This window comes from Eretmochelys imbricata, chromosome 9, assembly GCF_965152235.1.
Source record: "Eretmochelys imbricata isolate rEreImb1 chromosome 9, rEreImb1.hap1, whole genome shotgun sequence".
Classification (NCBI taxonomy): domain Eukaryota; kingdom Metazoa; phylum Chordata; order Testudines; family Cheloniidae; genus Eretmochelys; species Eretmochelys imbricata.
In genome coordinates, this window is record NC_135580.1 from 76,832,961 (window position 1) to 76,849,416 (window position 16,456).

General features: G+C 47.2%; 1 protein-coding gene across 1 annotated transcript in view; it reads right to left on the reverse strand.

Annotated features, from left to right (window-relative positions):
* The window catches only part of KIF4A (kinesin family member 4A), a 40,409-nt gene that overhangs the window by 3,293 nt on the left and 20,660 nt on the right, over positions 1–16,456 (reverse strand). The window contains exons 13-29 of the mRNA XM_077826046.1: positions 15,858–15,916; positions 15,566–15,671; positions 14,729–14,806; positions 14,185–14,370; positions 13,376–13,479; positions 11,167–11,311; positions 10,594–10,704; positions 9,818–9,901; positions 8,634–8,747; positions 7,478–7,633; positions 6,199–6,293; positions 5,568–5,697; positions 3,380–3,550; positions 2,610–2,717; positions 1,590–1,667; positions 1,385–1,486; positions 534–695 (exon numbers count right to left, since the gene is read on the reverse strand). Of these exons, the coding sequence (XP_077682172.1) occupies positions 534–695; positions 1,385–1,486; positions 1,590–1,667; positions 2,610–2,717; positions 3,380–3,550; positions 5,568–5,697; positions 6,199–6,293; positions 7,478–7,633; positions 8,634–8,747; positions 9,818–9,901; positions 10,594–10,704; positions 11,167–11,311; positions 13,376–13,479; positions 14,185–14,370; positions 14,729–14,806; positions 15,566–15,671; positions 15,858–15,916 (1,989 nt within the window). The remainder of the gene's footprint in view (positions 1–533; positions 696–1,384; positions 1,487–1,589; positions 1,668–2,609; positions 2,718–3,379; positions 3,551–5,567; positions 5,698–6,198; positions 6,294–7,477; positions 7,634–8,633; positions 8,748–9,817; positions 9,902–10,593; positions 10,705–11,166; positions 11,312–13,375; positions 13,480–14,184; positions 14,371–14,728; positions 14,807–15,565; positions 15,672–15,857; positions 15,917–16,456) is intronic.

Below are 16,456 nucleotides of genomic sequence, written 5' to 3' on the forward strand. Positions count from 1 at the left end.
CACTATCTCACTCATCTTCTATTCTGTCCCCCTTTCCCTTCCTACATGTAGTGCTTAGTGTTCCATACCCATCTTCTCCCCACGGGGTCAGCAGCCCTGTACACATAGAAGCTGACTACTCAGCTTCTTTTGCATCACACGATAGCTGGGACCGTCTGCAGGAGGACTTTGCAATCCTAGCCAGTTTCTCTCTGGAACAGCCACATGCATGAGCATAGCAGTTCAGAGAGTTACAAACTCCTTTGATGTGCAGGAAGTACAGCTGCCCTGGAACACTTGCTACTTTTGCTGCTATCTGAAGTGTTCAGGTGGATGGCAGACAACAATCCATCCAAAGCACTACTGGCCACAACTAAATGCCCTCTTGTGCTGCTGGAGTAAATGGCTTTTGCTTCAGAATGCCAGCACAAACCCCACAGTTCAGCTGTGTTTCATTCTGTATGTGCTAGGCAGCACCATGACATATATAAGTGGCCCCCTCAGTCAGAGCTAGTAACCCAAGCCGGAGGCAGAGAAAGGTAGCTGGATCATACCCCTGATAGGCTTTTCTTGGATCCTTTGGTTGCTTTTATTGGCACCCACTCTGCATCTTCCATCTCTCCTCCAGACTCCCCAGATTCAGAGAACAGCTCTTGCACATCCATTTCTGGTGTCTGTGCACGGGGTTTTGCAGTTGTCTGACGGCGAGTCTTTGGCTACAGATGGAAATTAGATGGTTTGAGACCTCCTAAGGAATGTGTCAGAATTTGGACTACTCCAGAGTCCCAGCAGCATATCACACCCAGCTTACTTGAACAGCCAAGAGAACTGCAGGACCAGAGAGGTGCCAAGTCATCAGGTTGGCAGGGATTCTTAACAGTTCAAAGCAGCAGCTGGTTTAGCCTGTTATCTTTAAAGTTTGCAGAACTTTGGTGCACTGCCCCATGCTACACAGCTATGACAAGTGATCCTAAATCACCACATTATTCCTAGTGGTTAGCATATTTGCAGGCCATACGTTATACTTGATTTCTAGTTTCTTGCTCCCTGGCTCAGCAAACACTGGCAGTGCTACAGAGGAAGCAGCCTGCTTGCGAAGGTGGGGACAAGGCAAACTGTATCAACATACAAGGTGTGACAGCTTCCTTTAGACAGAAAAGGAGCAGCAGTGCCAACTGGTTCCAAAAGGATTCTAGTTCTTTACTAAAGAAGAGGGTGGGGGAAATCCTTGGGGCCTGCCTAGGGCAGATGATGCATCTATCCCAGTCTTCAGAACAAAGAAGCTTAATAAAGCAACTCGGGTGTAAGAGGGAAGTTTGAAAGGTTTGTTAGCCAGTATCTTTATCCATACAGAGCCCGATCAGTCACAGAGAAGTGTGGCAATTAGCAGATGGCAGTTGTTTACCTTGGGTGGAATATAATCAAATGGAGAATCTGGGGACTGAGTTGGCATTTGCTGAATGTGTCGGAGCTTCTGTCCGCTGGCAATTTGGTGGAGTATTAATTTCTGTTAAAAAAGATGATGAATTTCACTGCATCATAAATAGCCAAACCTAACAAACCCTGCCATCAATAAGGCGCCAGGTGGCTGTGCACACACTCTTCCCTACCTGTTTGAGGGACTCATTCTCCTGGAGAAGCTCTTGGTTCTTCTCACAAAGTTCCCTCATTTTCTCAAGCTCTTCATCCTGTTCTCAAGAAAAAATGAAATCTGTAGGGTTATTTAGGGTCTGAGAGATAGAAACTGCTTCCAAACTTCTGGCAACAGATCGTTCAAGTCAGGAGGTCGTCTTGCTCAATGCTTAGGAGTGCTCTGCTCCTCCACATCCGCAGAGGTGGCCTCCCCACCAATCTCCAACATGAGACTGGACCTTTAGTTTTGAGGTCAGGAGGAATACAAGCCTCACTTGTATTATTACTAACTTCCTCTGTCCTACCAAACAGGCCAACAGTTCCCTCTCCTCATGTTACAGTCTCCAAACTTTTAACACATTCCTTACCCATCAGGGACAATCTATGAGTTAGGCTAGGAAAGCTCTGCTTCAGTAGCTCGGACAAATCTCTCCTTCCCTAGCAATTTGCTATACTAAACTCTAGTAGCTTTGAGGGATAGAATAGCATATTCCACTGTTGTTTACTACTGTAGGGCCCACCCTGGAGCTGGTGCTTTTAACATTTCCACTGTTGGATCCCCCCCAAAGGCCCTTCATCACTGAAGGCAGACTGATGCTGCACTCAGCATGTAGCTAACAGTATTCCTTTGGTTGGCCTGAGCATGCAGAAAAGCAGCTGATGTGGGGCTTGTGGAAGCTGAACTGGTCTTTGAGGCAAGGCTGTTGTCACTTAGTTTGCTTCTTTCGAAGGAGCATTTACGAACACAGACGAGAGGCCCAATATTCCAGCCATCTACTAGCAACTACTCCAAGCAGTCTAGTCTACAGATGCAGAGCAGCATGAATAATTTCCATTGTTACTCAGCCACTCGGAAGCCCCGCTTCCAATGGCAAGGAGCTGGCATTGCGCCAGCAGGGGCAATGGGGGGATACCCACATATAAAAAGATCCTGCACCAGGGGACCCCTCCATAAAGAGGGAACCTACCACAGCCGAGTCCACCTCCATCTAATCTACCTGGAACTTGAGCCGCTCAAGTAGCTGTTGCTCATGCTCTGTTAGAGAGTCCTCCAGCTTCTTCTCTGCTGCTTCTTTCTGCTGCAGTTGGCTAAGCAGGTACAGAACCTATAGGCAAATTAACACAGCTTAGATGAAGAGGATGTAGACAGTGACAAAACATGCTTTTAAGGGATAAACCCTTAAGGCATGCCTGGCAGTCTTGACATTCTCAGTAGACCTGGAGGTTTTGGGGCAGCTGAAGAGATGGTGTGGTGAGCAATCTCTAGTAGGCAGACAAGTTGTAGAGACAAGCAAGCTAGTTCTTTGCCATCCACAGCATAAGAGTAGTCTGGGTCCACTTGAAAACACCACCGTGTCTTCAGATGCAGCAAGTTTGTGCCTTTGAATGGAGCTGAATGAAATGGTTCTGTTTTTACTTCAGCAAGGCCATTTAGCACCATTAAAACTTTAGAAATGGAGGCCAGAAGACAGATGAGGGAGACTTCCTAAGGGATAATTACATCAGGTCTCCTGCCAGAGACCAATAAAGCCTCATGAAAATAGGGTTTGTTTGTTTGCTGGTTTTTGTTTTTTTTTAAAATAAAAGACAGGTTGCAAATTGATTTTAATTTAACCCTTTTTCTCTTAAGGAAAGAGGTACTTGGATCTAGGTACTCTTTTGGGCAGACCTTTAGGAACCTTTTTGCAGAGAAGCTCCAAGACATTTGTTTAACTCCACGGAAGCCAAGCAGTGGTAATAATGGTGCTCCTTCACCTCTGGGTTTTACCTTTTCCTGATGTTGCTGCTCCTGCGTCACCAACTGACTTTGGAGCTCAGCCTCTATCTCTGCCACCTGGTTTCGCTCTTCAAGCAACATTTTCTGCATGTCTGCACAGTTAGCTTTGCTCTGTTCCAGACTGCTGTGAAGTTTGCTTTCCTCCACTTTGGAGGAAACCAGCTGAAAGACATCAGTAAGGAGACTACTGGAGAAAATGGGTGCCACTCTCCACAGCCCATGAGTGGGACTGGACATCAGCAACAAGGGTGCTGGAGTCAAATTTAGAGCTAGACACACCTGAAAAACATCATCATCAGGTATCCCCCGCGCACACACTTCACTATGGAAACAGATAGAATCGGCAGCAGTGACAACAGTTACTAGAATGACTCCACCATTGTCTATTACCTTTGTTTCTGCATTTCAGCATGCCATTGTCTCCCCCACTCCTCAGATATCTCTTGATCCCACCTACCTCATTTGTCTCCAGTCTTCTTGGACTTAACATCTACTTCTCCTGCCTTGAGTTTCTAACTCTCTCCTTGATCCTCTACAAGTCTGGCTTCCTCCCCATCCCTCCACTTCATCTATGCTTCCATTATGAGTGGCCTTTCCTTGGCCAAATCTCTAGGTCTCTTCTGTTATCCTTCAAAGTTACCCACCGCACAGAAAGACAATTACTCTCTATCCTGACATTTATAGACTGTGCTTTTCATTGCTGACTACTCCTTCAGGGATGCTTTTTATGCTGTTTTCCCCTCCTCCCTTGCACTCAGAGTACCCCCAGAGATTTGTCCTCTGCCCTCACTGCCCCTGGGCAAACTCATCTGATCACAAAGATCTGATTAGTGTCTCCAGGCCAGTGCCTCTACATTTCCTTCTAATTTTTTTGTGGATTTTTTTTTTATTTTAGACCTTTCCTCCTGGGAGTCTCAATGCCAACTCAAAGCCATCTTCCCCATCTCCCAACTACAGACATTGCTAGTAAATTCCTGTTTCTCCACAACCCATGCTTCCAGTTTCTGGAAGTCCCAATCAGCCTTTGATTGTATCATACCTTTACTAATGCAACTTGCTCCTTTCTGGCTTTCTTTACACACATCATCCCTCACTCTTAACCTTCCAAAACTCCGCAGCAGAAAGTCACATGCCTCACTCGTAGCTAGAACCATGTTCAGCTCTTCCCTGAACACCATCATAGGCTCCCCCATACCTCCTGTGTCAAATTCAAGTTCTTCCCTTTCAAGGATGGTGTCTCCCCTCCCAACCCATTTGTCATGGATGCATCCTGTGTGTCTTTTCCCCACACTTCCTCCATGCTACACCCCAGGTCAGGAATCGCATTCTGACCCCATCCAGCATACCTCTTCCCTCTCTTTAGGCTGCCCATATAACCCACTTCAAGGAGACCAGTGGTTGTTTTAACATTTTAAAACAACCATCTATGTAACCTTCAAAATGAATGCACAATTCACCCAATCATCATCATGATCTTTTTATGACCCTTGTCCAGGGGTGAAAGTCAGTCTAGAAAAACTTACCAGTATGGGCCCTCCGGCCTCTGGAAGGGGTGGGGCCTTGGGTGGAAGGGGCGGGGCTGCGGGAGGTCAGAGCCAGCCCTGGCCCACCCTGTACCAGCAAGTGCCTCCTTCCCCCTCCCCGGGGTAACAGCGGCAGCAGGGTTCCGGCCATCACTACCGCCCCAGGCCCTTTAAATTGTCCCCAGAGCCTGCTGGAGCCCTGGGGAAGCAGCGGCGGGGCTCCGGGGACGATTTAAAGGGCCCTGGGCTTTGGCCACCGCTACTGCCCCGGGCCCTTTAAATTGCTGCCCCAGCCCTGCCGCCACTACCCCAGGGCTCCGGCAGCAGGGCTCTGGCAGCAATTTAAAGGGCTGGGGGCTCTAGCTGCTGCTGGGAGCCGCAGACCCTTTAAATTGCGCCTGGGGAAGCTGATCCACCCTGGTACAGCGCACCGGCTCTTGCCAGTACGCCGTACTGGGGCGTACCCGGCTTACTTTCACCTCTGCCCCTGTCACAACCCCTTCCTGTCATGTATCACCACATTTGTCACTTCCTTCTATTCTTGTCCAACCCGAGATTATGAGCTCTTTGAGGCAGACATGTCTATGGTGAAAGCTAATAAATACAGTGTAGCAATCCCAAACAGATGGATGTGCCACAATGCAGAAAGAATTTACCTCTCCAATCAGGTATTTCAGGGCACATTTTGCCTCTAGAATAGTTGCAATAGTTTCCCAGCGTTGCTTCACCCGGTCTCCATTGTCGGCATCCAATAGCTTCTGCTGCAGATCTGCTATCTGGGCACTCCTTTGGAAACAAATACACATTTGAGCTCAAGGAAAAGAATTTGGAGTAGCTCTTGGATAACACTAATGTCATATTCCCAAAACATTACATTATGGAAAGCAACTTCAGTTAGTTAAAACTTGATTGTTTGCACAGTGGTGGGGTCTGCTGCAAAGCTGCATTGGTGGGTCAGCTGGAAATTCATTCTCCTGAATCTGTACCAAGCCACTGCTTCAGCATCATGCAAGTAGGGCTGTGCTACCATCTTTCAGATAAGCAAAACAGACATACATTTCTTTTGCATAAATAGTGTTCATAGCCCCAGTATCTTGGAAATTCTCACTGGATAGCTATATTCTGCCTGAAACTACACAGAACAGGTCAGTTGGGTTTCCTATTCTTCACTTCTCCCAGGTCTCACAGAACGGCTGCAATGGTGAACGTGTAAGGTACCTTGAGATCATGGTGCTATAGAAATGAGAGCTAGTTCTGCCTGCTAGAAGCTTCATGACACTCCCTTACCTGAGCGCCATCTCTGTTTCCAGGCTTTCTATCTGCTTTGTGATGGAATGGTCTATTTCTGAAGCCTGCACATCTGCGATCGAGTATGTACGTCTCTGAAGAGAATTGCAGCAAGACATAATATGAAACAATTTGAGGTTGGGGACGCAGGTGGAGAGTGCTTGAGCAGCAGTGGGTAAACCACGGGTCACGTCTGGACCGTGGGACCTGTTAATCTGGTCCTAGAGCTCCCGCCAGGGAGCAGGGGCTTGCCCTGCTCCATGCTCCAGCCAGGGAGTGGGGTTGGGGGCTTTCTGCACCACTCCCGGAAGTAGTGGCATACCCCAACTCCAGCTCCTGCGCATAGGGGCAGCAAGGGGGCACCACACACTGCCCCTGCCCCAAGTGTCACAGGGGGACATGCTGCTGCTTCCAGGAGCTGCGGGGGCAGCACCTGCGGATAGGGCAGCGCACAGAGCAGCCTGGCCACGGCTCTGGGTAGGAGCCAGAAGGGGGACATGCCGCTGCTTCCAGTAGCTGCTAGAGGTAAGTGCTGCCCGGAGCCTGCACCCTGAGCTTCTTCCTCCTGCCCCAACCCCAGCCCTGATCCCCCTCCCGCCCTCTGAACCCCCCCCGTCGCTGCACAGAGCATCCTCCTGCATCCCAAGCGTCTCTCCCCAGTCCCACCCAAGAGGCTGCACTCCCAGCTGGAAAGCTCCCCCACCTCCTGGCCAGCCTGGAGCCCCTTCCCACACACTGAACTCCTCATTTCTGCCCCCACCCCAGCAGGAGCCCTCACCCCCTCCTGCACCCCAACCCCCAATTTTGTGAGCATTCATGGTCCGCCATACAATTTCTATACCCAGATATGGCCCGCAGGCCAAAAAATTTCCCCACCCAGTGCTTGAGTCTGAGTTTTAGTTTAGACACTCTAAACACTTAAGATAGGGGTTGTATTACCAGGAAAGATGTTTATAAATAGTTCCTCTCAGCTGAAACCCGACCTTCCCTCTCAATGGAAGAAGGGGTTGTACACAAAACCTTCGATGGGGCAGGGGCTCACTCTCATGACATTGATGCCAGACTAATTGCTTTAGGGAATAGAACCACGAAGAACCAGATCCCCGCTACCTCTTGTGCTACAACCACCTCTTCATTGCTACTCCTTTCATCAGCCAGGGGAACATTCATCTACTCTTCACAGGAGTTCACAGGCCCAGAATGGAGAAAACCAGCATAGCAGTAAGAGGACAGAGAGTGAGTGTAGCTCTCAGCTATTGTTTCCCTGTGTGTCACTCACCCTGAGTTTTGGAGGTGGAGTCTCCCCAGCTTCCCTCTTTTCTCTAAGCTGCAGGAGTTCCTGGGCCAAGATTTTTCTATCCTCCAGAAGGTCAGAGAGGTGGCGCCGGGCCTCTTCAGTACTAACCAGAACCTCCACTTCATTTGCAAGCCAGCTCTGGAGAAAGACAGGACAGAGAATAAACCACGGGTGGGCAAACTACAGCCCACAGCTGCATACGGCCTGCCAGCCGTTTTAATCCAGCCCTTGAGCTCCCACTGGGGAGCAGGGTCAGGGGCTGCTCTGTGCAGTCCCAGAAGCAGTGGCATGTGCCCCCTCTGGTTCCTACACATAAGGGCAGCTCCACACACTGTCCCCGCCCCAAGAGCTGCCACCGCAGCTCCCATTGGCAGGGAACCATGGTCACTGGGAGCAGCAGGAGCAGCACCTGCGAACAGGGCAGCGTGCAGCAGAGCTGCCTGGCCGCACCTCCCCGTAGGAGCTGGAAGGGGGACATGCTACTGCTTCCGGGAGCTGCTTGAGGTAAGTGCCACCCAGAGTCTGCACCCCTGAGCCACCCCCACATGCCCCAAACCCCTGCCCTGATCCCCTTCCCTCCCTCTGAACCCCTCGGTCCCAGACCAGAGCACCCTCCTACACCCCAAAACCCTCATCGCTAGCCCCACCCAAGAGCCTGCACCCACAGCTGGAGCCCTCACTCCCCTCAGCGCCCACTCTGCCCCAGCCCAGAGCCCCCTCCCACACACTCATCTCCTCATTTCTGGCCCCACCCTGGACCCCACCCCCCAGCCAGATCCCTCACCCCCTCCTGCACTCCAATCCCAATTTCGTGAGCATTCAAGGCCCACCATATAATTTTTATACCCAGATTTGGCCCTTGGGCCAAAAAGTTTGCCCACCCCTGTAATCAACTCTACTGAACATTGCAACAGTGGGACTTTGGTCACCCACTTCCTCCTCTGAACTCTTCCATATCTAGGGACAAATAAACTATGTTGCCTCTATTTACTCCTATACAGGACAGGAAATTCCATGGCCCTCCCTGTTCTCCACCCATCAAACCCAGCCTCCACCAGTGAGCTAGTCAGGCAACCTTTGTGTGAGCTCATTATTCAAAGGGATGCATCTGGCAGTGCACCACCATGCTGATACCCACTTTTACTCGAGCAGCAGCTCCTTCCATTCCTCGGTTTTGGCTTTCTTTCCGTTTATCCACTACTTCACGCTGTTTCTGTAGAGCATCTTTCAGGCGCTTGTTAGCAGCTGCTGCCTGAAAAAAAAAAAAATAAAATAAAATTCCACCACACATACAAGCATTTCCCCTCCCTGCATCCCTAGCATAGTGGAAACTGTTGGGCTGCTTAGCTTAATTTGATTCACAGCTCTGGGAGCAGGACTCCATGCTGCTGAAAGTCAGTCAGGAAACATCTGCACAAAAACACTGCTGCTTTTAGCTTTAGCTGTGGAATAGCAGATCTACATTTATAAGAATCCATTCTTCCCTCACTGAGCCCTTGTAAAGCTAATACAGATGGGAGGTCACGGAGCGCAGGGCAGTATTAAGCATGAAGGAAACAGCTGCCTGATCTGCTTTTGGAATTATTGAATGTCAATAGCCTTTGGAGGAGAATACCCCTTAACTAGGGTCTTAGACATATTACAAGCCTCTTGGTTCACCTTTAGAATGCATTTTTATTATTAAGTCTATATGCCGGGTACCTAATTTCCTGTGATTCTGCAGCCAAGTTGTCTCCAGAATACACCCAATGCAGTTGTGTGCCAGAACCGAAGCTCTCATTTTAAAAGCATTTTTGTGTCAAAACATTTCTGCTTCTAGGCCTTATAGTTGAAGAAAGCCTTCAAGAAGTGGACCCAGAGAAAACTGATGCAGTGTTGTCTTCTCACATCTGCAAACAGCCCGAGACAAGCTCCGCACAGTGTTAACTGCACCCACACACATATCAATGAGAAGTCTGAAGCCTAATGTCAACACTTTAAACATTAGCGATCTCATTGGTGATCATTTTAGCAGATCCAGCTAGTGTGCTTATCCATCATTGTTGGAACAGGTGGTAAAATCTAGGGCAGGCAGTGCAATCAAGAGGTACTGGGTTTGGGAAGGAAACAGTGAGAATTAAGAGGCAGAGTCCCAAATTTTTCAAGGGGGAGAGAAAAGTCACAATGCATCCCCTCTGAACTGATATCTTCAATTCATCTCCAAACCCCAAAACTGTTCCCCAGAATATCAAGAGTTCCATCTGTCCCCTGCCAAAACTCCAGTCACGTCTTCCAGACCTTGGGGGACTGATCAGGAGTCCCTAGCAGATGCTGGCTCCTCACCTCTTCTGTTTTGCGCCTGAGGATATTGGCTTGATTCTGGAAGTCTCGTTCTAGCTTAAGCAGCTCATACTGCCTCTTGCGATCCTGAAGAGAAACAAACTAGGCAAGTCAAAAAGTTGCAGGTCATATAAAGACATGTTTACAGTGCACTTGTTTAGTCCAGGGGGATCATGACACAGACATCCTATGTGCTCTATGACAGAAACACTGATCACTGTAAGCTTGAGCTGACTTAAAATTCAGGAGGCCCTTGTTGCTCTAGAATATGGTCTCCTACGTCCTCTGGGACTAGGACTGTTCTGCTCGCAACATCTTGAGACAAGGAGACTTGAAAACTAAAGAGGCACAGAAGCCCTATTAGGCCTGAATGCCACAACCTGATTGATTAAGTTAACTACTGTAATAGTAACAGCTTTAACTATTTGCTCATGTAGTGTATTCTCAATATACCCTTGAAAGGCAGATGCCTCCTACTTCTCTTTTGTGGTAAAGCTACCCCTAGGTACTAACGCCGTGGTATTTTTTCCTTCTGATTTAGATCGGAGTTGTGATCACTCTACTGGCAGATCAGGGAACCTCAGACATAAACCAATTGTCTATCTGCCCATTACACATATAACTGGTGAAAGGTGGCAGTCTGCCACTCAGGCATATATGGAACAAGAGGCTTTTTGACCTATTGGTTTGTTATTCTCAAGGCACTGTAGAGATGTTATGTTTTCAGATGTTAACTCATGGCCAGCAGTGACTGTCCAGGCAATTAATGGCTCACTTACCCGTTCTTTCAGCTGGATCACTTCCTTGTCCTTCTGCTGCTTCCACTGTCTAAATTTCTCAGCATCCTCTTTCATTTGGCGCATCAGCTGTACCCGCTGATTTTTCATTTCCTGCAGCAGGAAGTTATTCCAGTACTTACACTTTGGATAGTTTTTCCAAGTACTCTTGACAAGAGGACATATTACAAAACTTTGCCCACCCGCAGCACCTGCCTTTTGAGGATGTCAGTGCTTGAGACTAATGATTTCATCCTCTTAACCCCCACTTAAAGGGGTAGGGAATCATCTTGATTTTACAGACATGGAAACCAAGTTACAACAAAGTCAAGTGACTTGCCCAAGGCTTGGACTGAACAAGTAGTATAGCCAGATTTGACTCCCATGCCTATACTTGTACTACAAGAGCCTCCTATCCACTCCATCATTAGCAGCGATAGTCACATAACTACAATTACAGGAGTCTTGTAATACACAGGGTGAAGCCAACCCAATAAAATGGAAGTTTTCACTATCTTCTGACTGAAGTTACTCCGTTAGATGAGCTCAGAGGCTGCATATGGCAGTGTTAGTTACCCGAATCTCCTGGTTCAGTTTGGAGACTGTGCGCTCTGTAGATTCTTTCAGCTTCAAGAGTTTTGACTGTTCATTCAATTTCTTCTTTAGCTCATTCATTTGCCCTTCCAACTCCTGGAGTCTTTTCCTGCGGCGTTCACTCAGCCTGCAAAGAATCACCCTATAAATATATGCCTAGTAGAGCTATTCTCCAGAAATAGACTCCCCTTCTCCTTACTGTGAAAACAGACCCAGAATTGCGGTCCCTCACTCACCCCAGGACCTGACCATTGTATAAAGCAGAGTTTAGAAACTCTGGCTGTGCTTCTCAGCAACTCATTCAACCCAAAGGGAAGGTTGGAAGGGAGATGCACACTAGAAATCTATTTCCCAGGGTGCAAGTAGAATAGTTGATCCTGGGCAAGCCAAGAACATCTCTGCTAAGAGATCAGTTCCCTTCAGGTGAAAGAGAGCCGACTGCATTGCAAACATACCTTAAAACTCCCAAAGAGAGATGGACAGCAGCTAATCCCAGAGCCCAGGTTAAATGACTCAAGCTTGTAGGGTTCACATAATGGAGCTAAAAACAACAACAATGAAGACATTTGGGCTAGGACTGAAGCCCAGGCTCTGAGACCCTCCTTCTTCACCCGTTTTCAGAGCCTGGACTCCAGTCCAAGCCCAAATGTCTTCACTGCTATTTTTAGCTCCATAGTGCAAGCCTGATTCATTGGATCCAGGCTCCGAATCTTGCTGCCGCAGGGTTTGGGATTTTTGTTTGTTTGGTTTTTGCAGTGTAGATAGACATACCAATAGAGTCTAGAACTGTAATACGGTACACTCCCACTTAACTAGAATTTCCTTTATCTGAAAATTCTAGTTATCTGAATCCACAGTGCACTCCCCAAGTAGCCCACTAATAACTTCTCAATTAACCTCTTCATGCTAAGCTAATACTCAGCAAGGAGTATAATTCATGCTATACCAGTGCAACAATATATCCACTCACAATCTGGTTCCATGGCTGCAGCATTGTGCCCAGTTCAAAAATGCAGCCTGTAACTAGTTGTATCCATAGCAGCCTCTCTAGTCAGCCCTCCTCTCCCATCATAGAGCCCTGCAGCCCAGGACACAAACCCTGCCAGTGACCATCAATGCAGGAATTTCACGGACACTGGAACCATCACTGAGGGGCAGTGTCCGGCCATAGCCCAGGGCAGGCAACATGTGCAGGAGAGGGGCTGACACACAGAGCTCATTGGCTCATAGCCCGGAAAGACAACAGTGGCCAATTGAGCAAAGCAGCTCCCCAGAGTGTCTTCAGCCTGCAACTCCCACTGTACCCAGACCTTTGCCTCCCAGCCCGAAGCTAGAACCAAGATCAAAAATAGTACTTCTGTTTAACTGAATGCCTGGTTATCCAAAAGTTTCAGCTGTTCCCCAAGCCATTTGGAAAAACAGGAGTATACTCTAAAGAGGCTAGCGATAAGAATAGATTTAATCAGCAGACGGCAAAGCGCTTTAAAGATAAATAAGTCTGACAAGTCCTTCCCAACAAATCACATCAAGTATGCATTATTCTTGTTTTATTGATGGGAAACTGAGGCACTGAGAAAGGAGAAAACTACACAACATCAGAGTCTGTAGCAGGGCTAAGAATAATGCTTTGGCTCCCTGTTCTGGGCGTTAAGTCTCAAGGGCCTCCCCTTTCCCATCTCAACTCCTAGCAGGATGCACTAGGTCAGAATAGATTCTCTACAAGAGAAATTGAAAATTTACTCATTCAGAGTTGAGGGTATTCCCCCCACCTCACACTTTATGTTTTTACCTACAGACTGGCATGATACAGTAGGCACCTTCCTAGTGCCAAACATGAACCCTTCCACAGCCTAAAAATATACTCATTGTCTCAATGAAGTAGTTAAGGTTTGTGAAGCGATTCCCCAGAGCCCTCATGACCTGACAGGGGTGTGAATTCAATTCCTTAGCTTGGTTCATTGTATAGTGTGGTGATAAAAACTACACCCAGCACCTGAAGTGTGCAGATATATCAAATGGGACATAGTCATGGAGGAGACAAGCCCATTCATTGCAACACAGTTTGGAATTTAGGATTTTACGTTTTATTCCAGTAGTCAGTATGTGCTGCAATGGCCAGGCCAATTGCCACTGATTGGTTCCAGTAGATGCTCATTTCTCTAATCTACTTGGCCTTTCTAGCCAGCCTTACTTTGCTTGGTTAACATCCTTCTTTGCAGTGTGTAGTGCAAGGATCAGTTCTTCCTTCTCTTTTTGCAGGCTGCTGACCTCCAACTCCAGGCCCTTGATATTAGTCTAGAAAGGAGACAGGAGCAGAGAGATTTCAAGTCTTGAAATCCCAATGGCTAGGGACAAAGCTAGATAAGGTCTTGGGGAGCCATGTTTCCCTTCAATAGGTTGGACAACTGCACTATTGTCGGAGGAATCAGAAGACTTCTCCATGCAGCAGCTGTAGGAGCCAGATCAATATACACCTGCAGTTAGCCTTTAGTCTGGCAGTCATGTTTTGATCAATAAGTCAGGGGGGTGCTGGAATCCATCATTTTTGAACTTATAGGAAAAAGAGGAAGCCAGTTCAATGGCAGCAGTGGCTGAGTTCCATGGAGGCTAAGCACTGCCACAGCAGAAGTGCAATTCTGAGGGGTGAGTTGGAAGACTGGGACTACATGGAACAGTCAGTAGCCAGTGTCCTGATCAGAAGCAGCAAGGACTGGCTGCTTAGAACGACGTGCAGCCATTTAGGCACCATAGTTCTGCCACCTGTGGGCACCTACAGCTAGAAGATTACCATTCCAGAGATGGCAGAGTTCTGTGACAGAGGCTCTCTCATACCACACCTCAAGACATATGGAGTTCTTACTATGAGAACCACCAGGGGAATGCTCATGTTCTGATTAATCCCTTCCCCCACTAGCATTACAAAACATGCACATATGGGATGAAGAAGAGGACAACATTGGACAGATATTTCCATGAGCCTTCCTGGAAAGGAGCATTTACCTGGTATTGGGACTGTATTGGCTCCAGCTGGCTGTCATTCTGGGTCATTTTCTTGGCCAAGGCCTCTTTCAGAGCCAGGGCTTTGTTTAATTCTATCAATGCTTTGGACATCTCTGCCTGGCGGAGGGCATGCTGGGTGGTGAAAGCATCTGGGGATCTCTTGCTGTCCTGGCTGGTTTCTGCTTGCTGGAATATAGACAATTATTAGCCAGAAGAAACGAATTCCAAGGAGCTCCTCAGTGCTTGCATTGGCAGTTTGAACATAGTTAGCAGAACAGTTGAATACTACTGAAGTAAGCAGCAGTATTTATATAAAATGCTTGGACATTTTTTTTTTTTTTAAAAACATAACTTTATAATTTTAAGAAGGAGAAAAAAAAAACAGGAAAGGGTACAGTAAAGGAGGAAGGATAGATGGTAGGAAGTAACTATAAAGTGACAAACACATGGGATTAGGGAACAGGAAAGATGCAGTTACTGAGTGAATAAGAACATTTACATATAGTCAAAATCTGCAGTATATCAGACCCCCCCCACTACTTACAGCGTCAGATTCTTGCTCAGAGTTTGCCATCTCAGCAACAGCTTCCATGGATGCTGCCACATAGGCAGCACTTTCATCCTGTGTAGCGCAAACAGAGCACTTTAATGTACAGCAGTGAGAAGTGATGTGCAGTTAACAAGGGCTCCTCGCTGTCCATTTAGAACAGCAAAGGCTTCTCTAGACTCTCCTCTGATCTGAAAAAACTCTCCTCTCTAGGAAGGGAAGGTCACTGGCATCCCATTTTAACAGCAACAGTGAACGCCTCTTTTGAACGCAGTCTCAATTGACAAGCCAAAGTTACTCCCTATCAGACACTTCCTGCACTGCACAGAATTGGCAGCCAGTTTCTTACGGGGTGGTTGGAGGTTTGAGGGACATCTAGGAAGGGGAACATGGAAGAATCATATATTAGACAAGGACATGACATTTTCAAACAATTCCAGCTCCCTCCAATAGGGCCGTTTACTAGAAATATAGAAGCTAAAACCCTGAGCTTCCAAGAGTTGTTTTTGCGCCCTGCATTACCCAGTCTTTGGGCTGTAAATTTGTGCAATAGTCTCACTTCACAGCATTCTTCTGAGGATACTCATTTACTCTGGAGCGAGCAGCTATCTGAGCATAAAATGGTCATTTTGTGGCTTTGAAGTTTCAACAGGAAGTCTATATTAAAGTAACTTGCCAAGAGCCATTTAACAGCCACACACCTGTGCAAAGGGCTTATTTAGCAGGGCTTTAAAGAAACCACTACCTAGCAGACTGGCACCATACCACTGAGTTCATCTCAGTAGGAAGCTCATTTGATACAGGGATCTTCCCATTCCCTAGGTCAGTTCTTACCTGTAACTGGACTATCACTTGCTGGAGATCACGAATCACTTCTATGTTCTCTTTGAGCTCCTGATCCTCCAGAGTCTCTACCAGCTTCTGCAGATCAAGTTTGCACCTAAAAAATTCAGACATGCAACTGAGTCCACGGGTCTTGCTTGGCAATTGCATAGGGTATTGCCAACATACTTGCTCACCCTCCCTGCATACAGATGGACTTTGGAATAACAAATGCAGAGCCAATCAATGAAATGAACAGTGTTGCAGGGCACTTCTGCAGCACATGAAACTGGATGGGACTTACACAGCATGCTGCCGGAGTTCCTCTAGTTTGGCATTCATCTTATCATTTTCTTGTTCTGTCTAAGAAAAGAAAAAAGTCAATTAGATACTGAATTATAGAAGGAGAAGCAGGAAACAGCTATCTTCTTTGTAGCAATACTGCTTCATCATTCTACTGTAAGGTGACTTGCATTGTGATTCAGTACAGGTTTCTGCACACTCAGGGGAAGGTTAGTTCCCTTTAATTTAAAGTAAGTCTGGAGTTTTTTCCAAAGCCAACAAAAGAGCAGGTATTAGGAGCTTTTGGGAGAAGTTGGCATGCAAGACACATTTTGACTTATTTAACCCTGGAATCACAAAGTTTGGCAGTACAACCACTGAGGGCAAATGGCCTCCAAATAGTCAAGACACACAGAGCCACAGTGACTGATGGGAGAACTTGGGAAATAGAAAAGTTGGTATTCAGTGTTGTATTCCTGTGGGTAATGCATTTTCAGAGCAAAGTGCAATGTATTCCAGTTCTAGTACATTTGAGTCAAAACCTGCAGGCTGTGGAACCAGATGCATTCTGTAGCTTAACATCATATTGCTACTGGACATTTAATATGTTCCCTACAAATT